At 42.4% G+C, this 25242-nt stretch overlaps 1 protein-coding gene across 2 annotated transcripts; it reads left to right on the top strand.

The window, feature by feature from the left end:
- Positions 1–7305: 7305 nt before the first annotated feature.
- On the top strand, positions 7306–23270 carry LOC132823820 (zinc finger protein 135-like). Of its 2 annotated transcripts, none has more exons than XM_060837867.1 (3): positions 7306–7502; positions 18397–18503; positions 18842–23270. In XM_060837867.1, the coding sequence occupies exon 3, from the start codon at positions 18931–18933 to the stop codon at positions 19966–19968; it is 1038 nt and encodes a 345-aa protein (XP_060693850.1). In that variant the 5' UTR covers positions 7306–7502; positions 18397–18503; positions 18842–18930; the 3' UTR covers positions 19969–23270. The 2 variants fall into 2 exon arrangements, with proteins under 2 accessions (XP_060693850.1, XP_060693849.1); XM_060837866.1 differs by lacking the exon at positions 7306–7502 and adding an exon at positions 7765–8059.
- Positions 23271–25242: the final 1972 nt, after the last annotated feature.

The following is a 25242-nucleotide window of genomic DNA, read 5'->3' as shown; positions in this document are numbered from 1 at the left end:
CCTAAATGGAATCAATTTAGGTAAAGGGGCAGTAAAAAGTGATCTGGGTGTTCTTGTACGCCAGTCAATGAAGGTAAGCATGCAGGTACAGCAGGTAGTGAAGAAGGCTAATAGCATGCTGGTCTTCATAACAAGAGGATTGAATATAGAAGCAAAGAGGTTCTTCTGCAGCTGTACAGGGCCCTGGTGAGATCACACCTGGAGTACTGTGTGCAGTTCTGGTCTCCAAATTTGAGGAAAGACATTCTGGCTATTCAGGGAGTGCAGCGTAGGTTCACGAGGTCAATTCCTGGAATGGCGGGACTACCTTATGCTGAAAGACTGGAGCGACTGGGCTTGTATACCTTTGGGTTTAGAAGACTGAGAGGGGATCTGATTGAGACATATAAGATTATTAAAGGATTGGACACTCCGGAGGCAGGAAACATGTTTCTGCAGATGGGTGAGTACCGAACCAGAGGACACAGCTTAAAAATACGGGGTAGACCATTTAGGACAGAGATGAAGAGAAACTTCTTCACCCAGAGAGTGGTGGTTGTGTGGAATGCTCTGCCCCAGAGGGCAGTGGAGGCCTAGTCTCTGGATTAATTTAAGAACGAGTTGGATAGAGCTCTCAAGGATAGTGGAATCAACGGTTATGGAGATAAGGCAGGAACAGGATATTGATTAAGGATGATCAACCATGATCATATTGAATGGTGGTGCAGACTCGAAGGGCAGAATGACCTACTCCTGCATCTATTGTCTATTGTCTACATGCTGGTGAATTTCACCTCTAATAATTTTTGAAACATTTTTAAAAATTGTGTATAACCTCAGTACAGAAGATACCACATTGAGTCAGTATGTCACCCCAACCTACCCATGCATGGCTGATCGCATTCAGTCAATGCTTCTGTGCAGTTTTGGTTTAAAACCTTCTGCGCTCATGTCAAAAGGAATTAATTCTGTTGGAACATGGTTCAAATCAGGAAAGATGAAAAGTGCAGTTTTCAGGATTCCAACCTGAGCTGGGAGATTCCCATGGATTTCCAACCTGCCTGGCGACCATTTGGCTGGTTGTGTCTACGCCATCCTGTGGAAACAGCTACTCAATCAGTCTCACTGCTCCATTTGTTCAATGGCTTTTATGGAAATACAACTGGAAAACATGGAGTGGTACAATTCAAACAGGCTAGCAGATTTATCAGCCCATCACTAGGTGAAAAGCACAATTTCTCCAGCATCCAACTGTTAGCTGGATAAAATTCAGAGCCAAGAATAGGTTTGTTCACTCTGTCAGGTCTCCGTAAAATCAATTTCACTCACTGCTCAAACCTATCCATGCCCTCAATAATTTATGTACGTATCTCTCCTTATCCCACCCATCAAAATCAAAAACAGCAAAATTCAAGTGCCTGAGTCACAAGGATGAGCTGCTCAATCCAAAGTGGTTTGTTACCAAAGTATAGATGTGTATTGTACCTGTAAGAGAGAGTGAAAGCTGGCAAAGACTTAACAAACACAAAGTGTGCTGAGAAATTTAAAATTTTGTAATATTTGGCCGTGAAACAAATTGCTGGAGCTGAGTTGATATGTTACACAACAAATTCAAATTCAGCAAATCAGTTTGAATTATGCCCTAAGATACCAAAATCCAATTGAATTTGAATTTTACTGTTTTGATGATATCAACCAATGAGACAATCCAATGTTTTAGTGTATAAAAATCGGGCAGTTTGAACAGTTAGCCAGAGCGGCAAAGAGCACCAACAAATATATGGCCTGCAGAGCCTCTCTCTGAAAGATACTTGTTCACATGAAATCTGTGAAGCAGAAGACGAAGAAAAGAAGACAGAAAGATACAGAAGAATTGACGCAGCAGACTAGTTTTGAAATTTGAATTTGTTTGTAAATCTTAATTGGGGGGTTTTATTGCTGTAGAGTGGGAGGTAGATAAATTGACCAAAGGAGGATTATAGTGTAGATAGTTGTGGTTTAATGTTCTTTTTTTTGGCGTTAATTTTTTTTAAACAGTGGGATTTGGGTAGTTCTTTGTCACTCATATTTTAACAGATTACGAGGCGAGGCAAGCTTTTCTGTGTGTCTGGTTTAAATTGGAAGAAGGGTTTACCCCATGTTGTAACAGTTTGAGGGCATACACCCATGATTTGGACAAATTTAGTCAGAGATTTGGACAGATTTGAATAGATTTGGGGTATGAAAAAAGCCCAGTGGATTTAAACACTCGCTGGTTAGGAAACTGGATCTTTAAATAAAAGACAATCTGTTTAATTTCAGTGACTTGTGGTTGGTTCAATTAAAACTGAGAGAAATGGCTCTTAAAATTGCTGAAGAGGTTCTGGGGTTTGAAGATGATTCCCAAATTTGCCAAGAAGGTTTAGAAAGAAAAGATAAGACCATACTCTTTGAATTAGCAAAGAGGTTAGAATTGGATTTAACCGAGGACAAAAATAAAGCAAAAATTGTAAGGGAATTATTCAAACACCTAGGTGGGTCAGAGAAACAGACAAATGCAGTAGAGTTCAGAAAACTTAAATTACAATTAAGAAAAATGGAGTTAGAAGATAAACAAGGGAGAGAAAGGAGAGAGGGAGAGGAAAAAGAGAGAAAAAAGAGACAAGGTTCCTGGCTGAGCAGAGCGAGAGAGGAAAAAAGAAAGAGAAGGTTCTTAGCTGAGCAAAGAGAGAGAAGAAAGGGAGAAAGAAAAAGAGAGAGAATTTGAACTTGAGAAGTTACGACTTAGTCAGCAAAGTCAAGTTAACAGGATGGAGATTAAAAGAGAAGGTAGGGATAGGTACAAATATGTCAAAGCTTTGCCATATTTTGATAAGAAAGATGCTAAGGCCTACTTTATTTCATTTGAAAAACTAGCTAGACAGATTGAAAGGGTTTTGGGTGTAATGCTAGTTCAAACTAAACCAGTAGGCAGAGCTAGTGAGGTACTTGCCACGCTGTCAGATGAGGGGTCAAGAGTTTATGAAGTGGTCAAACAGACCATTTTAAGTGCTTATGAACTGGTACCAGAAGTGTACAGACAGTGGTTCAGAAACATAAAGATGGAACCAGCTCAGACTTATGTTGAGTTCGAAAGAATTAATCATAGTCATTTTGATAGATGAGTGCAGGCCTTAAAAATAGATAAGACCTATGAAGCTGTAAGAGAGGTTATTCGCCTGGATAAGAATTCACACGGAAGAACAGGAACTTCAGGAAGTCAGAACAGCAGCAGAGTTAGCAGATGAATATACGTTGGTGCACATGACAAACTTCCGGCAAGAATGTGGGGACAGAATTTGGGAGAAAGGGAGATCCTACACTATGAAACAAAGATTAGCATTTACCACAGGTTAAAAAAGAAGCCCAAGAGGGTGGAAAAGGAGGTAAATGGCCTCTGCTGTTTCCACTGTGGTAAAATGGGATATGAAAAGAAGGGCTTATGCCCGAAACGTCGATTCTCCTGATACGCGGATGCTGCCTGGCCTGCTGTGTTTTTCCAGCACCACATTTTTCAACGATGAAAGTCACAGTGCTGGTCTTTAAAGAAAGGCACTGTGGAAAAAAGATGTGGTAAAACAAGCTAAGCCAGTGGCATTAGTGAAAGTAGTAAAGCAAACCCCAAGAAAAGTCAAGGAGCTGAAAGAGAGTGTATGGCCGAAGCAGGCGCTGGGTATGGAGTTCTTGCCTCACCTCTGTAAGAATTTGCCTCTGTGGGTAAAGTCTACTCAGAAAGAACAGGGGGAGAAGGGCAAGAAGTTATAATTTTAAAAGATACAGGATTGACCAGTCTCCAAAGTAGGAAATGAGCAAATTTGCACTCTTTTTGACCTGTTACCTGAGAGAATGATAATCTGTGGGACAGATGGACAGAAATTTAGCGTTCCCCTATGCAAAGATCAGGTTGGAGTGCCAACTCAAGACTGGGGAAGTACTGGTACGAGTGATTCCTGGAGTCAGTTCCAGGAATTCGGTTTGTTTTTGGGAACGATACTGTAGGATCCAAGGTCGGGGTTACATCCCTTGTTGTGGAGAAGCCCAAGGAACACCAAGAAACTGAGGAGTTAAAAGAAAAATATCCTGGTATTTCCCCAGATTATGTAGTAACAAGATCTCGCTATTATAAGTCACAGCACAAAGGAAAACATAAAGAAAGCTGAAGGACTTGAGTGGACAGTTAGTGGACACCCTGTTTGATGTAATGGTGCAGGAAAAGCCTGAACAGGCAGAAGATCAGACAGAAGTGTTTAGTCCTGAATGGCTAATGGATTTGCAACAGAAAGACAAGACAACAAAAGAGATATATGTTGATGCGTACTCCAAAAAGGAGGCACAGGATACTCCTGAGGGTTATTATCTGAAAGAAATGGAGAAACAGATGTTAATTGCTGCCCCACAGAGTGAGGAATCAAATCCAGATGTTATGGAGTTTGATGTGCCTCAAAATACATTAAACAATGAGGCGGTCCTTGAGGACTGGGATAAGTTAGTAAACTATCTGGCTCAGGAGCAAAGAAGATAGATAGGATGCCGGAAGAACACAGCCAGCAAGTAAGCATAGGAGGTTTAGAAGTCGACGTTTCAGGTGTAACCCTTCTTCAGGAGCAAAGAACGCAGTTGAAAAGTTTATTACAGCAGTATGAGGACATATGTAGGAATAAGATGGGGATGACTAATGATATTGTGCATGAGATAGACATAGGGAATACTGTTCTGATAAAACAACACCTCTATCAGCTTAACCTTTACAAAGCCAGACTGGTCCAGAAGGCAGTGGAGGCCATACTCAATGAAGATTTCATCAAACTGAGTCAGAGCGAGTGGAGTTCGCTGATCGTCTTAGTTCCCAAACCTAATGGGACTCATCAATTTTGTGTGGATTATTGGAAGGTCAATACTGTAACAAAAACAGACTCATATGCAATACTGCGGTTGGAGAACTGTAGAGAGAAAGTTGGACAAGCCAGTTACACCACAAAGTTGGACTTACTGCATGGTTATTGCTTTATCAGAGAAGGTGAAAGAAGTTTCTGCATTTGTAACCCCAAATGGGCTATATCAATGCAAAGTGATGCCCTTTAAAATGAAGAATGCACCTGCCACATTCCAAAGACTCATGAACCAAGTTCTGGCTGAGTTAACAAACTGTGCTATCTAGTGGTCTTCTGTGAGTCCTGGGAAGATCACATGGTACAGCTGGCAGACCTCTTTGACTGATTAAGAGAAACAAAGCTGGTAATAAACTTAAACAAAATTGAATTTGTGAAAACAGAGGTGACGTTCTTGGGACATAACATCGGTCATGGAAGGTTGACCCCAAGGGATGCAAAGACAAAAGCCATTGAGGAATTTCCACAACCAACCTCAAAGAAATGTGCTTCAATTTTTGGGACAAAGCAGACTCTATTGGATATTTGTTCCAAACTTCAGCAATGTAGTGGCACCATCAACAGATTTGCTGAAGATGAACACATAATTTTGGAAGACAGAACAATGCCAAGAGGCATTTGACAATTTGAAAGCAATATTAACCACCACACCAGTTTTAGCTACACCAAACGTTTTGAAATGCAAGTGATGTAGGAGTTGGAGCTGTACTGCTACAGGAAGATTATAATGGAGTTGAACTACCAGTTACTTACTTTTTAAAGAAACTCAACACCAACCCAAGAAAATACATTACGATTGAAAAAGAATTATAGAGTTTGGTACTGCCCTTACAGCATGTTCATGTTTATGTCATGAACAATGTGTTGGAGATGGTTGTGTATACGGACCACAATCCTCTTACATTCTTGGAATGCTTTAAAGACTAGAATATGAAACTATTTCATTGGAAGTTATTGACTTTTAGTCATTAGAATATAATATCTGATGCTTTATCACTAATTTAACTGATTAAAATACAGATGAGATTAGTATCTATTCAATGTTACACATACGTGGGAAAAGGTTAAAGTCATATGTATGTCATGGTAATGTGGTTAAGGAATAGAAAAAAAAATGAAGCCACCTTTTCATTATGATGGTTGATTTATTTTAAGGGGGAGGTGTTATGAAGGTGTAAGTGTGTACTGTATCTTTAAGAGATAGTGAAAACTGGCAAGAACTTAACAAGCACAGTATGCTGAGAAATTTAAAATTGTAACATTTGGCTGCAAAATAAATAGCTGGAGCTGAGTTGATATGTTACACAACAAATTCAAATTCAGCCAATCAGTTTAAATTATACCGCAAGATACCAAAATCCAATCGAACATGAATTTTGCTGTTTTGATGACATCAAGCCAATGAGACGATCCAATGTTTTAGTGTATAAAAATTGGGCAATTTGAACAGTTAGCCAGAGCGGCAAAGAGCACCAACAAATATATGGCCTGCAGAGCCTCTTTCTGAAAGTTACCTGCTCACATGAAATCTGTGAAGAAGACTGAAGAAAAGATAGAAAGATACAGGAGAATCGACACAGCTGACTAGTTTTGAAATTTGAATTTGTTTGTAAAACTTAATCGTGGGGTGTTATTGGATTGGTTATTGTTGCAGAATAGGAGGTAGATAAATTGACCAGACAAAGGAAGATTACAGTGTAGTTGTTGTTTAATTTTCTTTTTTTGGAGTTAATGAATCAAGTGTTAAGTTTATTTTTAAATAGAGGGATTTGGTAGTTCTTTGTCACTCATACTTTAACAGATTATGAGGCGAGGTGAGCATTTCTGTGTCTGTTTTAAATTAGCAGAAGACATTGTAGTACTTTGACAGCGAAGGGATTCAAACCAGAAAGATCTGAAGGTGCTGGTGTTGGACTGAGGTGGACAAGGTCAGAAATCATCCAACATTTCTTTATATGAAATCACAAGCTTTCGGAACAGTGCTTCTTCACCAGTGAAGACTTAAGCAGCAGTCCAAAAGCTAGTGATTTCAAATAAACATGGTGCAAGGTGTCCTTGGTCAGAGAGGCTGGAACCTAAATCTAGCACTTCAAACCACTGGGCCACAACACCTGCCATAGGTAGCACTGATTATTGTCATGTTTGGTAATTTCACTGCATCAGATGCAGACCAAAGGTGCAAGAAGCATATGCTTCCAAGCTGAGACCTTGATGCATTGCCAAAACACCTGTTTCTCCACAAATCCCTGAGGAAACAGAAATCTCCTATTTCTGTCAACGTTCTCTTCAGGTCTGGGGCATCCACTGCATACTAGACAAATAATTCCTGGATCTTGAATTGGCACACCCAACAGTTGGTATCTTGCCCAGCATTCCCCGCGGTATACATTATCCCGATCTACAAATCACAAGGACAGGGTGGAGGTGCAGAGAGCGCATGTGCGGGGCGAGTGACTGTGATTTGTTCCGGGGAAGGCAGAAACAAGGGGCCGATGAATCCAGCAAACGGACGAAGGGATTCACAAATATATCCTGTTTGGCCGAAACCGCGAAAAAGAACATCTGGCCAGTCGACAGCGCTGAATGGAGTCGCAACTCCGAGCCTGATACTTCAAGGTAACGGCCGCCATCTTTGTTGGGACGCTGGATAGAAAAGCGCGTGCGCATTTGCCATCTTTGTCGGGCCGCTGGAGGGAGAAAGGTGCATGCGCAACCTCCATCTTTGTCGGGCCGCTGGAGGGAGAAAGGCGCATGCGCAACCTCCATCTTTGTCGGGCCGCTGGAGGGAGAAAGGCGCATGCGCAACCTCCATCTTTGTCGGGCCGCTGGAGGGAGAAAGGCGCATGCGCAACCTCCATCTTTGTCGGGCCTCGGGGGAAAAGCGCATGCGCAAATGCTATCTTTGTAATGGTCAATGACGAGGGAAGTTTACCGTATATTTATTCAGAATGGAGACAACCTGTCTATCAAGCTACATCGCCCTTTCATACTCATGAGGCAGAGTGGTGGCATAAAAGGGCAGGAAGCAACATCTGCTATTCTCAATCCGTTTGCCGCACGGGATATCTTGCTTCGTTTCCAAAGAGCTGATGTTCACTATAATCAGGTGAAGTCTCAGGGCAAGAAGTAGAGATGTCATTCCCGAATTGAGGAATTGCCGATCACAACAAGAGGTAAAATGTAGTAAGTTGTATGTATGGTCATACTGGGGAAGCGGGACTGGACTGATAAACTCCTTTCATTGAATGTTAGGAACAGAAGATTTATACACAGCAACGGAAAACCCAGAGAAATATTTGCCTTTTTTCAATGTATATGCTGAACCAAAGTTTTTTTTTCCCCCAAATTTCTGCACAGACCATTAGAAGAGGTATTGCTGTCAGCAAATTCCAACCAAACTAAAATATTGGACTTTGTAAGTATTAAACTTCTTAACCAGTCACTGCATAATTTTTTTCCCCAACATCCACCCTGCAGGTCTTCCAAAATCTTAAATCTCTGACTTTGTAATTATTATATGATCATCTAACAGAAAGTTTTCCTTTCCTCACCTTGTGTAAAATAGTCATGTATTGCTTAGCTGTAACTGATCTTCCTCAACCTTGATCTTACAACCTAATCTTTCAAATAAAACTCATTATTCTTAGAAACATTCTGTTAAACTGCATCTGCCTCCTTTCATCCTCCACAATGTATGGTGATCTTGGTTTGCACAGGCTCAGATGCTTTGTGTATCTGTGTGTAACATCGTCATGCAGCAATAATTGCATATTAGCATCATTCCATTCCTTGGGGATTTCCGCAACTATGAGTTTTTACTCTGACTTCAGTCCTTCTGATATTGAGTCATGCAACATGGAAACGGGCTCTTTGGTCCAGTGAATCCATGTCAACCATAATCCTGAAGTAAACTAGTCTCACCAGCCTGTGGTTGGCCCAACTTCCTCCAAACACTTCTTTTTCACATACTTACCCAAATGTCTTAAATGTTGTAACTACCTGCATTCACTTCCTCTGGAAGTACATTCCACACACAAACCACTCTGTGTAAAAAGGAAAGTTGCCCTTTGTGTCTAATTTAAAATCTTTATCCTCTCATCTTTCAAAATATGCCTCCAAGTCTTGAAATCTCACACTTAGTGAAAAGATACTTAACCAGCTTCTACTTATAATTCAAACCCTCCATTTCTGGCAATATCCTGGTAAATCTTTTCTGAACCCTCTCCAGCTTAGTAATATCCTTCCTATAACAGGACAACCAGAACTGGACACAGTACCCCAGAAGAAGTCTCATCAATTTTCTGCACAACCTCAACACGATGTCCCAACTCCTGTACTCAAAGACCTCAACAATGGAGGCAAATGTGCTGAATGCCTTCTTAACTATCCTGTCTGTGCAAACGTTCTGGAAGGGGCTTTGCAATTTCCTCCTGAACTTCACACAGTGTCCCAGAATACAGTAGGTCAGGATCTGGAGATTTATCCACCTTTGTATTTTCTAAGATCCCCAGCACTTCCTCTTCTGTAATGTGAGCTGTTTTCAAGACATCAGTATTTATTTCCCAGAATTCTCTGGCCTCCATTTCTTTCTTCACAGCAAATTAAATATTGATTTAATATCTTTTCCATCTCCCAAGCTTCAACACAAAGAAGCCCAACTCATTCCATCATAGCTCTCTTGCTCTTAATGTATGAATGTCAGTAGAATTTCTTTGGATTGCCTTTAACCTTATCGGCCAAGGCTATCTCAATCCTCTTTTTGTCTTCATGATCTCACTTTTAAGAATGCCGTATCCCTCTTAGTATATGTTCAAGAAATTCATTTGAACCCAGTTACTTCTATCTAATATATGATTTTTATTTATTCTCGACTAGAATCTCAATGTCTTTATCCATCTATTGTTCCTAATTCTACCAGCCTTATCTTTCACTTGAACAGGAACATAATGACTCTTGTTACCACACTTTTGAAAGCCTGCCATTTGTCAGGTGTCCCCTTACCTACGAACAGTCTACTCCAATCAACGTTTGAAAGCTCTTGTCTCATATCATTAAAATTTGCCTTACTCCAATTAAAAACTTAACCTTTTAGATTAAGATTAGACTTACAGTGTGGAAACAGGCCCTTCGGCCCAACAAGTCCACACCGACCCGCCGAAGCGCAACCCACCCATACCCCTTACCTAACGCTACGGGCAATTTAGCTTGGCCAATTCACCTGACCCGCACATCTTTGTGACTGTGGGAGGAAACCGGAGCACCCGGAGGAAACCCACGCAGACACGGGGAGAACGTGCAAACTCCACACAGTCAGTCGCCTGAGTCGGGAATTGAACCCGGGTCTACAGGCGCTGTGAGGCAGCAGTGCTAACCACTGTGCCACCGTGCCGCCCATGGAATGTTATGGAATGTTTATCCTTGTGCATAACTATTTTAAGACTAATTGAATTATGATCACTGGATCAAAAGCATTCCCCTACTATCGCTGCAGTCACTTGTCTTGCCTTCTTACCCAAGAGTAGGTCAAGGTTTACTTCTTTGCTAATAGAAATATTTCCATATTGATAAATACATTCAAGAAAATTTTCTTTAACAAATTCTTCACCATGCTAAACCTTTAACACTATTGTCCCAATCAATAATTAGAAAATTAAAAACACCTTATTATTGTTACTTAGAACATTACAGCGCAGTACAGGCCCTTCGGCCCTCGATGGTTTCACATGTTGGTGAACAATCTGAAGCCCATCTAACCGACACTATTCCATTTCATCCATACGTTTATCCAATGACCATTTAAATGCCCTTAAAGTTGGCAAGTCTACAACTGTTACAGGCAGTGCGTTCCATGCACCTACTACTCTCTGAGTAAATAAACACCTCTGAAATATGTCCTATATCTATCACCCCTCAATTAAAGCTATGTCCTCTCATGCTATTCATCGCCATCCAAGAGAAAAGGCTTTCACTGTTCACCTATCTAACCCTCTGATTATCAATTATGTCGCCTTTCAACCTTCTTCTCTCTAACGAAAGTAGTCTCCAGTCCCTCAGCCTTTCCTTCATAAGACCTTCCTCCATACCAGGCATCATTCGAGTAAATCTCCTCTGAACCCTTTCCAATGCTTCCTATAATGCGGTGACCAGAACTGTACACTATACTCCCAAGTGTGGCTGCACCAGAGTTTTGTAAAGCTGCATCATGACCTCATGGTTCTGAAACTCAATCCCTCTACCAATAAAAGATAACACACCATATGTCTTCTTAACAACCCTGTCAACCTGAGTGGCAACTTTTAAGAATCTATGTACCTTGACACCAAGATCTCTTTGCACAATTACATTGCCCTTATCATTAGCCCAGTACTCTGCATTCCTGTTATTCCTTCCAAAGTGAACCATCTCCCACTTTTCCCCATTAAACTCCATTTGCCACCTCTTAGCCCAGCTCTGCAGCTTATCGGTTTGAGGGACGTAGATCTGAGATCTCTTTGTACATTTGTTCCTCAATTTCTCTTTGACTGTTGTACTATGGTGCAATCCCATCAAGTTGATCATTTCTTCCGTATTTCTAATTTCAACCCATATATTTTCACTGGACGATGTTTTAGAAATATGTTCTCTAGTTACACTAGTAATGTTTTCCTTAATCAAAAATGCCCACCCCTTCCTCTTTCTTTCCTTCCTTGCTATTGTTCCTATAGTTTCCGAAACCCCATTGAGCTGCCAGTTCTGTCCTTCCCTCAGCCAAGTTTCGTAATAGCTATGATGTCCCAATCCCATGTTCCAAATGTGCCCTCAGTTTATTAGCCTGATCCCCCTTGCACTGAAATAAATGCAGTTTAATTCTTCAGCGTTAATTCATTCCCTGACTTGCTCTTGCCTGTCTTTTCTAATTAACTTGTTCTTTTCTGATTCAGCACATTGTTTAGTGTTTACTCTGTTACTTGGGATCCCTCCACACCCCCTCTCTAATAGTTTAGTGTCCTATAGTAGAAATAGCAAATATCTCCACTAGGCTTTTGGTCCCTTTCCAGTTCAGGTGAAATCCATCCATTTAAAGTTGGTCTTTTCTGCTCCATACGAGATCCCAATGGGTCCAATAACCTGAATCCCTAAATATTACACCACCACTTCAGCCACCGATTTACTTCATTTATTCCTTCCTTCAGTCAAGCTACTACTTTTGAGGTTCTGTTTTTTTTTAGTGTTCTACCTAACCTCCCCTATTCACACTGTAAAGTGTTTTCTTCTCTCTGCCTATGTCATTCCTACCAATGTGTACAATAGCCTCTGGCATCTCATTCTCCCCTGTAACAATATGCTACAAATGTTTTGACATGCCCTTGATCTTTGCACCAGAGAAGCAATGTACTTTGCTGGATTCATGCTCACTGCTGTTGAATCTCATTTGTGCCCGTGACAGAAGAGTTCCCCATAACAATTATTCTTCTAAATTTTGTCAAACCCTGACAAACATAAGATTAATTCCTGATGCCCTAGGTCTGACTGGCTCTTCTACTTCCCTGTGAGAGATCAGTCTTTTCAACAGTACCAAAAACTGGATACCTGTTTGAGAGAGGAATAGCCACAGGAGACTCCTGAACTACCTCATTACATTTACCAGTCTCCCACCTATCTGACTGATCCTGCTATGTAATCACTTCTCTAAATCTACTAGCCATCCTGCTCTTTATCTCTTATATGCCTTCAATGGCATGAGCCTAAAAAGAAGCAGCTTTCAGTGGGATCTTGTCACTAAAATACTCTACCTTTTCCTTACCCAAAGAATTAATATTAATTGAATAAAATTGAATGCATTGAATAAAAATAATACATCTTGAATAAAATCAAATACATCGCCTGACAATCTAAATTAAATATCCTCAAGTAGTCGAACAGGCAGCTTTCAATGCTAGAACATAGAACAATGTAGCTCACAAACAGGTTTTCCTAACCTCTTCTTTTCGCTCATACCCTCCAATCCAGGCAGTATCCATGCACACCTCTTCTGCACCCTCTTCAAAGCTTCCATATCCTCCTTGTAATGGGGCGACCAGAATTGAATGCAGTACTCCCACGTATGGTCTAAACAAAGTCTCATAAAGCTGCAATGTGACATCCTGACTGTTGTATTCAGTTCCCTGACCAATAAAGGCAAACCTGCCATATGCGATCTTTAACACCCTATCTACTTGTGTGGCCACTTTCAGGGAGCTATGGATTTGAAACCCAAGATTCCTCTGTACATCAATGTTGTTCAGGATCCAGCCATTGCATAACAAACTCCATCTACTATTTCTCTGCCCATATCTGCGAATGATCTGTATCCTTTGACAACCTTCGACTATTCAACTCCTCCAATTTTGGTATCGTCTGCAAACTTACTAACCTACCCATCTATAATTTTCATCCAAGCCTTTTTATATGTACCACAACCAGCAGAGGTCCCTGTATGGATCCCTGAGGAACACCACTTGTCACGAACCACCTTCTGAAAACACCCTTCCACTGCTTCTCTCTGTCTTCTATGGGCTAGCCGATTCTGAATCCATGTGGTCAAGTCCTAATGGTTCTTGTACATCTGAATCTTTTGGATATGTCTAACGTGAGAGACCTTATCAAAAGCCTTACTAAAATCCATGTGGACAGCATTCACTGCTCTATCCTCATCAATCACCTTTGTCACCTCCTTGAAAAATTCAATAAAGTTAGTAAAGCATTATCTGCCTTGCACAAAGCCGTGCTGACTGTCCCTAATTAGGCCATTCTTTTCCAAATGTACGTAAATCCTATCCCCAATAATTGTCTTCAGTAGCTTCCTCGCCAGAGATGTGAGACTCCCCATTCTATCGTTTCCTGGAATATTCCTATTTTCTTAATTGAACAATGGAACATTATTCGGCAGCTGCAAATGTGTTGCTGGTCAAAGCACAGCAGGTTAGGCAGCATCTCAGGAATAGAGAATTCGACGTTTCGAGCATAAGCCCTTCATCAGGAATAAGAGAGAGAGCCAAGCAGGCTGAGATAAAAGGTAGGGAGGAGGGACTAGGGGGAGGGGCGATGGAGGTGGGATAGGTGGAAGGAGGTCAAGGTGAGGGTGATAGGCCGGAGTGGGGTGGGGGCGGAGAGGTCAGGAAGAGGATTGCAGGTTAGGAGGGCGGTGCAAGGTATGAATTCAGATTTCTCCAGCTTCCTCATTTCCCCTCCCCCCACCTTGTCTCAGTCGGTTCCCTCAACTCAGCACCGCCCTCCTAACCTGCAATCCTCTTCCTGACCTCTCCGCCCCCACCCCACTCCGGCCTATCACCCTCACCTTGACCTCCTTCCACCTATCCCACCTCCATCGCCCCTCCCCCTAGTCCCTCCTCCCTACCTTTTATCTCAGCCTGCTTGGCTCTCTCTCTTATTCCTGATGAAGGGCTTATGCTCGAAACGTCGAATTCTCTATTCCTGAGATGCTGCCTAACCTGCTGTGCTTTGACCAGCAACACATTTGCAGCTGTGATCTCCAGCATCTGCAGACCTCATTTTTTACTCGAAAACATTATTCGGCAGTCCTCCGGCACTTCGTGAGTGGCTAGCGAGGATACCAAGATCTTGGTCAAGGCCCCAATAATCTCCTCTCTCGCCTTTCTCATAAACTGGGGTAGATACTATTGGGTCCTGGGATCTTATCCAACTTAATGCTGTTCCAGAACCCAACATCATGTTCTTGATCTCAAAATGCTGTAGCATTTAGCATGCTCCACACAAATTTTACTATCTTTCTCCTGGGTGAATTCTGACACACAGTACTCATTTAAGGTCTCGCCCACATCTCCGCCTCCAAGCACAAGTTCACTCCTTTATCTGTGAGTGGTCCTACCTTCTTTCTAGTTACCCTCTTGTTTTTAATGTATGTATCGAATGCCTTGGGATTCTTTTTAATCCTACTTGCTAAAGTAATTTCATGGCCCCCTTCTTGCTCTCTGAATTCCCTGCTTGAGTTCTTTCATGTTTTCTTTATTTTCCTTGTGGGCTTTGTCTGATTTTTAGCTTTCTAAACTTTATGCATGCTTCTGTTTTCATTTTGACTAAATTCACAGCTTCCCTTGTTATCTAGGGTCCCTTAACTTGTCATCCTTGTCCTTTCTCCTTAATGGAACATACAGGTGTTGAACTCCCATCAGAGGGTCTTGAAATAAATCCCACCTGTCAAATGTGGGCTTGACTGATAACTGTTCATTCCAATTAACATTCCATAGTGCCTGCCTAATATTGATGTAATCTTTTGCCTTCCCACAAGGTCCTGGCATCGTTTTATTTGTAGCTATCTTAAAACTTCAGGAGTTATGATCACTGTTTCCAACATGCTGTTGTGCTGACAGGTCAGTTACCTGCCAGGCTCATAGGCCACACTGGGCCAATCCTCTCGTTGGACCATCCGCATACTGTGTCAAGAAACCCTCTTGGATACACTTAACCCTTTCTGCCTCCTCTAAGCCTCTTGTTTGAAGGGAGTCCCAGTCAGTTTTGGGGAATTTAAAGACACCCACTGTGACCACCCTGTTGTGATCGCATCTTTCCGTAATCTGCATTGATATTTGTTCTTTAATGTTTCTGTCTCTGTGCCATTGGGGTCTGATAGTATAATCTATCAGAGTGATTGCATCCAGTTTACTTTTGAGCTGTACCGTTATTGCCTCAACAGATGAGCCCTCTGACGTATGTTCCCTCTGACTTTTTTTTAAAAGAAACCAAACTGCAGAGCCTTCCATGTGTAGGCCTCTCCAAAAGTTCAGTAAACAACTGCAGTTTTGAAAAAAAACTCTCCTGTGTGATTTAAAAAAAAAATTCTTTCACTATGTTTTAAAAAATAATTCTCCCACACCTATAACTTTTAGCATATAATTTTAGAATAAAAAAAGCTTTAACTGTGCATGTGTAGGCATCTCAAAGCTCTGTAAACACAACTTTATTTGAATTTTTTTGTTTTTATTGAGTTTTTGACTATAAAAGAACCAAAATAAATCAAAATAATCTAATACTGCTGAAATGTAATCATGAAAAGAAATCTGGAAGTAAGCTTGCAGCTGCTTCTTAATACTTCATAACCGTTGGGGGAGGACGAAAGATCCCAGCAGCTTTAAACACTGCCGATTAGTGTTGTGAATCTTTAAATAAAACGCAGGCAAGAAAATTTGTTTAATTTTGGTCATCTGTGGTTGCCTATTTATCCTATCCATGTCCATCATAATTTTGTAAACCTTTAAAGGTCACCCCTCAGCCTCTGACGCTCCAGAAAAAACAGCCCCAGCCTGTTCAGCCTCTCCCAAGAGCTCAAATCGCTACTACAGTCGTATCATCAGCAAACTTAATGATTATGGTTTGAGCTGAGCTGTGCACTGAGGACACAGCCCCGCGCCCCCACCCCGTCCACCCCGTGCTCAGTGTGATGGTGTTGGAGATGCTGATTTCAATCTGGACTGACTGATGTCTCCAGGTCAGGAAGTCCAGGATCCAGTTACAGAGGGAGGTATTCAGGCCCAGCAGACTTAGCTTCAAATTAGGTGCTGAGCAATGATAGCATTGAATGCAGAACTGAAGTCAATGAACAGTAATCTGACACAGGTGTCTAGTTGGGTGAGGGCCAATGGAGGGTAGTTGAAATCTATTGAGCAGTTGGGACAATACACGAACTGCAAGTGTCTGGTGAGAGGGGCAGCAGAGCCTTAATATCCATCATCACGAGCATTTGAAGACACTTCATGATGACGGATGTCAGCACAATGGGGTAGCAGCCATTGAGGCAGAACACTGAAGACTTTGGTAGCAGCCTTGAAGCACTTTGGAACTATGGTGCAGCTCAGGGAAATGTTAAAGATGCCCATGACAACATCAGCCAGCAGGTCAGAGCATCCTCTGAGCACTCTGCCAGGGATGTTATCTGGTCCAGCAGCCTTACGTGGGTTGACTCTGTACAGGGTTTTCCTCATGTCAGCCATGGTCAGATACAACACCAAGGCAGGAGGGTGGTCTTCCTTGCTGCCACATCATTTCATGCCTCAAAACGTGTACAGAAGCTGTTCAAATCATTCAAGATGGAGGCATCACTAGGACAAGCAGGCAACGCTGTTCTGTGGTTGGTAATGGCCTAAATGCCCTTCCATATGCTCTGCGTATTTCAGCTGTACTGAAAGTGGCTGTATAATTTCTGCGCATGTACGTGCTGCACCTCTTTGATGGTCAGGGACAGGTCAGCCCCCGCTGTTGTTAGGGCTGCCTTGTCATCTGCTCTGAAGACACAATCATGGGTCCTCAGCAATGTACACACCTTTTGGTCACCTACGGCTTCTGGTTGTAGTGAGATAGTCTTAGACACAGTGATTCGTAAATGCACTTGCTAATATAGCAAATGACAGACACTGTGTACTCCTCTAAGTTGATGGATTCACCATCGGTTGTCGTCTCCCTGAACATGTGCCAGTCAGTGTGCTCAATACAGTCTTGAAGAGCAGAAATGGATGGGATTAGCATAACAGATGTGGCCTGAGGAGGTGAGGTGGGCACAGAGCTCTGCCTTGTACACGTTGGCGATATTTGTATAAACAAGATCAAGTGTGTTCCCCGCTCTCATCACAAAGTCCACATGTTGATGGAATTTAGGGAGTGCAGACTTGAGATTTGCATGGTTGAAATCTCCAGCGACTATAAACAGCCCATCAGGGAGCACGTTCTGTAGTCCACTAATACAGTTCACACAGTGCCTCCTTAGCATTAGCACTGGGAGGAATATATATAAGGACAGCAGTTAATTCCCATGATAAATTAAATCTAACTGTTACAAACTCCACCAGTGATGAGCAGTAACTAGAGACTAGCACAGAGCCCTTGCACCATCTTGAGTTGATGTAGACACATAGACCCACTCTGCACCCCTGCTGCATTCCTGTCAGCACAAAACAAGGTGAGCCCGTCTAGCTGGATGGCAGTGTCTGGAAGTCTGTTGCTCAGCCACGTTTCTGTGAACTCACATTCAGAAACCTGCCAGTCAGGTGCAGTCCAATTTTTTTTTGTCCAGGGAGCAGACACTGGAGAGCAGAATGTATGGGGGAGCTGGCCAGCTAGAGTTTGTTTTAAGCCTAGCAGAAACTCCTGCCGCTTACCGCGTTTCCTTCTCGCATACCACCTCCAATGTCTCAACACTCAGCCATCTTCTTTGTCATTGTAAGCACATAAGAGGAATCCAATTCTGTGCTAATTTAAAATGTAACTCCGTCTCTCTCTCTCTCTCTCAGCAGATATTTCCTGGCCTGCTGAGGATTTCTAGTATTTGCACTTTGATATTAGAGTTCCAACAGCCAGACCAATACACAGCCACTTTATTCAGACAGTATAAACTGTGGAAGTCAGGCTCCAATTTTATCGAGTGATTGCAATATGGAAGGTGGTTATTTAGAAATTGTAGCTCTTCCCAGTCTCGTGCTGTTTTCCTTTTCATAGCACAGCTTTTTTTTTCTCTCTTCAGATACTTTTTGAGTTGGACTGGAGATGGAGCAGAAGTTGCAGAGTTAAATCCCAAGGATGTTGGAATGCAATCAGACTCAGCAATTTTCAACATGAAATTTAAGGGAGGTAGGTTTACCCAGATGTTGATGAAGGAATCTATTACAAGTCAAAATCACAGCAGTGGGAACGAAGTTCATCCTCTATGTGGCTTGGAGCGCATGGTTTTCCCATGTAGCAGCTGCTGTTAACTTGCTCGGAAGTTAGGGTTTAAGATTTTCTGTCAGTATTCTAATTGAACTGCAGATGAATCTCATCCATCACTTTGATCCATTCTTGCTCTTTCACTGTTCTCCCATTTGTATCTTGCATGCAGAACATAAACAAGTCTGGATACATTAACCAGCAGATATGTGGGTTCTCTCCTATTCCCTTGATTTTAAATTCATTTTACTTGATATTTACAGGGAAGAATTTGTAATCCAACTGAATGTCACACCAGGATTTGATGGAAACGGTCACTTCATCAGGGTGTTAGCATCATTCACATTTCAAAATGGATGTGAAAACCACCACTCACAGCAGAGAGAAGCCATGGGAATGTGGAGATTGTGGGAAGGGATTCAATTACCCATCTCAACTGGAAACTCACTGGCGCAGTCACACTGGGGAGCGGCCATTTAGCTGCTCTGTATGTTGCAAGGGATTTACTCAGTTATCCCATGTAATGACCCATCAGCATGTTCACACAGAGGAGAGAAAATTTAAATGCTCTGATTGTGAAAAGAGCTTTAAAAATCAATATGCACTGACTGAGCACCAGCGAGTTCACAACAGGCGTGTGCCATTCAGCTGCTCCCAGTGTGGGAAGAGCTTCAGGACATCATCCCAATTACTGAGACACCAGCGAGTTCACACTGATGAGAGACCTTTTAAATGTGCAGAATGTGGGAAGTGCTGTAAAAGTTCAAAGGATCTGATGTCCCATCACCGGGTTCACACTGAGGACAAACCATTCAGATGCTCTCAATGTGGGAATGGGTTCAGGCGATCGTCTGACCTCACTGTACACCAGCGAGTTCACACTGGGGAGAGACCGTTCACCTGTTCCCAGTGTGGGAAAGGATTCACTCAGTCATCCCACCTGTTGACGCACCAGCGAGTTCACTCTTCAGAGAGGCCGTTCACCTGTTCTGAGTGTGGGAGGGGATTCATTCAATTATCCACTTTGCAGAATCACCGGAGAATCCATTCTGAAAAGAGGCCGTTCACCTGCCCTGCTTGTGGAAAGGGGTTCACTCGGTCTTCCATCTTGTTAAGGCACCAGCGGGTTCACACTGATGAGAGACCTTTCAAATGCACAAACTGTAAAAAGTCTTTCAAAAGTTCTGGGGAGCTTATGTACCATCAGCGTGTTCACACTGATGAAAAACCGTTCAGATGCTCTCACTGTGGGTCTGGGTTCAGGCGATCGTGGCAACTCACTGAACACAGATTGATTCATACAGGGAAGAAGCCGTTCTTCTGCACTGTGTGTGGGAAGAGATTCACTCATTCATCCAACCTGCTGAGACACCAGCGAGCTCACAAGTAACAGCAGGTCTAGGTTTCTGCTGTAGCTGCTGCTGATAATCACAACCAGGACTGAACGATTTTCATTCAGAAACAGGGGAGTTGGTGGGTGGTTGATCCTGATTTCAGTTACCCCAGTTAGATAATGGTAACCCACAACATCTCTCACTCGTTTGTGAGTGGACCATCATATCTGAAAATCTCACTTTTTAAATTGGCATTTATTCGGGATCAACATTGCATTGAGATGAACAAGAAATAATTTATAGGTCTTATGTATTGACAAGAAAAGCTGTTGATTGAGGATGTGTAAGCTTGGAATGTTGTGAATCTCCCCCTGATCTGTTTGTTAAGACATGATCTTTAAACCTATCAGATATTGAAGAAATTCCTCTTCAAGTAACCTCCAACAGTTGATCACCTCAGGCACCTCCCTGTTCTGATAGGCACTCACCCATTGGTGCTGGTTTGCACTGACTGACCTGTGGCATCTTTGTTCCTTTTGTGAAGTCAGCGTGCCCATTAGAGCTGACCTGCTAGATAACTCTAATGACAGCTTACATATTTCTATAGAGAACCTGTCTGTCCACATGTAAGTGTAAGTTGAAAGCAATGTCTGTGGCATGCTAGTGTGTAGTTCTGGTCAGCACATAGGAAAGATTATACACAACACAATAGGAACGGCTTTGGAGATGGTGCAAAAGAGGATGTTGCATGGACTGAATTAGCTATAAGGAGTGTTTGGACAAGTTGGATTGTTTGCACTCCTGTTTTGGAAGCGGAAGGGTGACCTGATAGAAACATATAAAATGTATGAGAGACAGGGATAGGGTAGATAATGAGTCTTTTTTTCCAGGCAGTAAATACCAAGGGGCCTGGGAAAGGTTTTTTGTTTACACACAGTGGTAGGTGCCTGGAATATGTTTCCCGGGGAGGTGATAGAAACAGAAACAATAGCAGTGTTTAAGAAACATTTTAGTCAGCACAACAGGCTGGGATATGGAGCGTGTGCTGGCAGATAGGATTAGTTTTGAAAAATATCATGCTTGCCATTGTGGACCAATGGGCCTGTTCCTGAGCTGTACTGCTGTGTTCAATATAGTCTCATATCTTGGGAATTCAGTCTTCCCTGAACAAAATCACCGTGTGCAGCAACTTGAGGCTTAATGAACAGCAGAAGTAGGAGCAGGAGTTTTCCATTCAGACTTTGTGTTCCAGCTCAGTTCTATTTTCCTGTTCTACCCCATTTCCCTTTAGTCTGTACATAGAAAAAGTGTACAGTGGAGTAGTGGACAGTGTGGAAGAATGTTGCAGGGGACTTGGATGAACTGGGCTGAAAGATAACGAATGGAGTTCAATGCAGCTAAATGTGAGGTGATTCACTTTGGGAAGAATAACAGGAAGTCCAAAGATGTCCAGGTAAGGTGAATTGACCATGCTAAATTGCCCATAGTATTCAGGGATGTGTAGGTTATTGGTAGGGGAAAATAGGGTAAGGGAATGAGTTAGGTGGGTTACTCTTCGAAGGGTAAGTGTGGACTTGTTGGGCCAAAGGGCCTGTTTCCACACTGTAGAGATTCTATGCTTCTATATAAAATTCTATATAAGTGCGAGTGGTAAAGCACCAAGATAAACACATGCCTGAATAACAGTGTTCCAATGAACTCAGTGAAACCATTTTTTTTGAGTTAACAATCTGAAAGCACTTCTCTCCACAGTGGAGAGAAACTACACATGTATAGTGTGTATGGGCAAGGATCCAGCAGATCAACCAACCTGGAGAGATGCAAGGAGATTTGCATCATGGAAAATCTATAGAAATGTGGGGATTGTGGGATGGGATACAAATACCTAGACCAGCTGTAACAAGTCCTTTATTTAAAACCAGGTGGAAACAGGAATGCTGTCTTCTTAAAAACTGTAAGAATGGCAGATGCTGTAAAACAAATGAAAAAAAATGCTGGAAAAGCTCAGCAGGTCTGGCAACATCTGTGGAGAGACGTCAGAGTTAACGCTTTGGGTAAAGTGTGCCTTCCTCAGAACCTTCTGTGACGTTTCGTTCAATTTTTGTTTGTCATAGGGGAGAGCAGATGCCTTCTCCCAAAAAAAACTGCTTGTGCAGTGGCACGAGGTGTCCAGCAGAGGGTGGCATTTAATCACTTTAAATACAAGAGGGAGCACGAGGCTTTGAGCGTTGAATTCACATTGTTAGTTCATTCAAACTTCCCTCCAGGATAAACGTGTCCCATTGCAGACAAAGATGGACACCATAGAGATATTGGACAGATTCATTGAGTAATATAGCATGGGGACAGACCCTTTGGCCCAAACTGCTCCATACTGACCATGGTATCACACAGCTATTTTCAATTGCCTGCATTTGGTCCATATCCCTTTAAACTATCCATGTATTTCCTTAACATGTTTTTAAAAATGTTGTTATCGTACCTGCCTCAACCAGTTTTTCTGGCAGCCCATATACGCACCACTCTCTGCGTGAAGAAGTTGCCCCGACTTTATGCATTCATCTTATCAATGCTCCTTATGATTTTATATACCTCCGTAAGGTCAACCCTCATTCTCCTTCGTCGCAAGGAATAAAGTCCTATCTTGGCCAACCTCTTCTTGTAACTTTGACCAACTATGCACTCTTTCCTGTTTAGCTATGTCTTTCTTGTAATAGGGTGACCAAAACTGCAGAATGCTCCAAGTGCGGCCTCATCAACGACCTCACCGGACATCATTTGCAGACAGACGCACAACTCATTTGTAGAATTTTTAAAACTGATTATAAGTCGACTTGCACTTTTTGTGAAAATCCCAAATTCACTTGTGGGATAAATTTGTCTGTTAAGCCTGTGTGTTCCTTTGTGTAAATAATTGTCGTTCTGTATTCTGGATTCTGAAGGATTGGAACTCAGTTTTGTTTCTGTGTACGTTTCAAATCTGGGTTCCGTGTGTGAGGTCAGAAGACAGCGGGAGGCAAACATAGTCTAGGGTAGACCTGCTGCTTGTGCTCACACCTCCTACCCCGAATCCCAAAGATGACTTTGGATGTGCTCCAGGTAGAGGGGCTGGGAGTTATCTGGATGAGCTCGAATTTCAGTTAAGAGGGACCATTGAATGACAGGCAGAATCTGATAGCCACAGTCTCTTTTGCCATATGGACTGAGCATGAGGTGAGTATCAGTGTGTTTCTGCCTGACCCTTTTATTGAATCAAATGTATGTAAATAGTATCTTGTATAAATTTTAAAAAAACACTTTTGCCCTTAACGTTTGTTTAGAACTACTTTATTCATAAAAAACTCTTATGTACATACACAGGAACTAAAATATATTTTAACAATTAAAAAACTGTTTCTGTCTGTCACTGTGTGTGTGAGGGTTTGTGGATAGTGTTTGAAATATCAATTCAAGTTTTTATCCTTCAGCCACCCGTCTCCTTGAAATATCTGTCCTGAAGCAAACTGCAGGAGCAGGGCTGTCCCTGTTGGGTGTGAGAGAGACCATCGAGAGAGATGGGACCAGCTGGAATGGTGATCTTACCTCTTTTATCTGTCTGTTTTACCTTGACTTGTGTTTGTCTCTGTCTGACGTTTCCCTTTTTCAGTTTACTTCTCTCTGGCTCTCTATTGCTCAGGCAGCATTTAATTTCCTCACCCAAAAATAGCCAGCCTCTCGTTTTGTCTCTTTCTTATTCTCTTTCCCTCTTTCTCCATCTTCTGGTCTCTTTCTCTCCCTCCTGGCTCTTTCCCCTGTCTCCACCCTCTCTCTCTTCTGTCTCCTTTCTGTCTTTGTTTTCTCATACTAATTTTTCTTGTTTTTTCGTATTTTTTCCTATGTTTTTCTCTCCCTCCCCTTCCTTCCTTTCCTTCTGTCTTTCTTTATCCGTTCTTTATCTTGCTTGCTCGCACTGTCCCTCTCGCGCGCTCTCGCACGCGCTCGTTCTCGCATTGTAGCTCGCGATCGTGCCCACGGGCGCGCTCCCTCATGCTCACTCAAGCACGCGCTCTCTTTCTCGCTCGTGCGCGCATGCCCTGTCTCTCGCTTTTGATTTCTCCAACTCTCGCGCGCTCCCTCGCTCTTGCAAATGTTCTCGCCCTGCCGTTGCCTTTCAGATGCACAGGCACTGCTGAACACCCTCCGATGCACAGGCACTGCTGTTCTCTCTCTGTTCCAGATACACTGCAAACCTTTGGAGTGCCTCTCTACGTTCTCACTTAGGTGTGTTCTCCCTCTGTCTCTCTCTCTCTTACCTGTTCAGCATGTTGTCACTGTGAATCTTTCTATTGTCTCTTCAGTGAATTGATTCCATCTCTCTCCATTCCCATTTTTCAGGATTCATCGCTCAGCCTTGCTCCATTCCAAGTTCAACGTTTGTCTAACTGTCTCAGTGTTTTCCACGTGTGTTCTCATTCTCTCTCTAAGCTCAGTTTAATGCTGAGATTTGAAAGCTGAGTACAGGATTAAGCATAGGATTCTTGGCAGTGTGGAGGAACAGAGGGATCTTGGGGTGCAGTTACATAGATCCCTTAAAATGGCCACCCAAGTGGACAGGGTTAAGAAAGCATATGCTGTTTTGGCTTTCATTAACAGGGGGATTGAGTTTAAGAGTCATGAGATCTTGTTACAGCTCTATAAAACTTTGGTTAAACCGCACTTGGAATACTGCATCCAGTTCTGGTCGCCCTATTATAGGAAAGATGTGGATGCTTTGGAGAGGGTTCAGAGGAGGTTTACCAGGATGCTGCCTGGACTGGAGGGCTTATTTATGAGGAGAGGTTGACTGAGCTCCGACTTTTTCATTGGCGAAAAGGAGGAGGAGAGGGGACCTATTTGAGGTATACAAGACAATGAGAGGCAGAGATAGAGTCGATAGCCAGAGACTCTTTCTCAGGGCAGAAATGACTAACATGAGGGGTCATAGTTTTAAGCTGGTTAGAGGAAAGTATCGAGGGGATGTCAGAGGCGGATTCTTTACACAGAGTTGAGAGCATGGAATGTGTTGCCAGCAGCAGTTGTGGAGGCAAGGTCATTGGGGACGTTTAAGAGACTACTGGACATACATGTGGTCACAGAAATTTGAGGGTGTATACATGAGGATCAGTAGTCAGCACAACGTACAGTTCTGTGCTGTAATGTTCTATGTTCTATTTAGCTGTTCTCTGTAATTCTGTATTTACTCTCTCTCTATGCCTAGTTTTGTCTGTTGTCATACTCCTTGTTATCTCCCTCTAGTCCCAGTTCAATGTGTTGTGTATCTGTCTTTCTCTGTTACCAGATCAGTGTGTTGT

This window comes from Hemiscyllium ocellatum, chromosome 17 (genome assembly GCF_020745735.1).
Source record: "Hemiscyllium ocellatum isolate sHemOce1 chromosome 17, sHemOce1.pat.X.cur, whole genome shotgun sequence".
NCBI classification, from domain to species: Eukaryota; Metazoa; Chordata; class Chondrichthyes; order Orectolobiformes; family Hemiscylliidae; genus Hemiscyllium; species Hemiscyllium ocellatum.
This window is presented reverse-complemented; position numbering and strand designations above follow the sequence as displayed.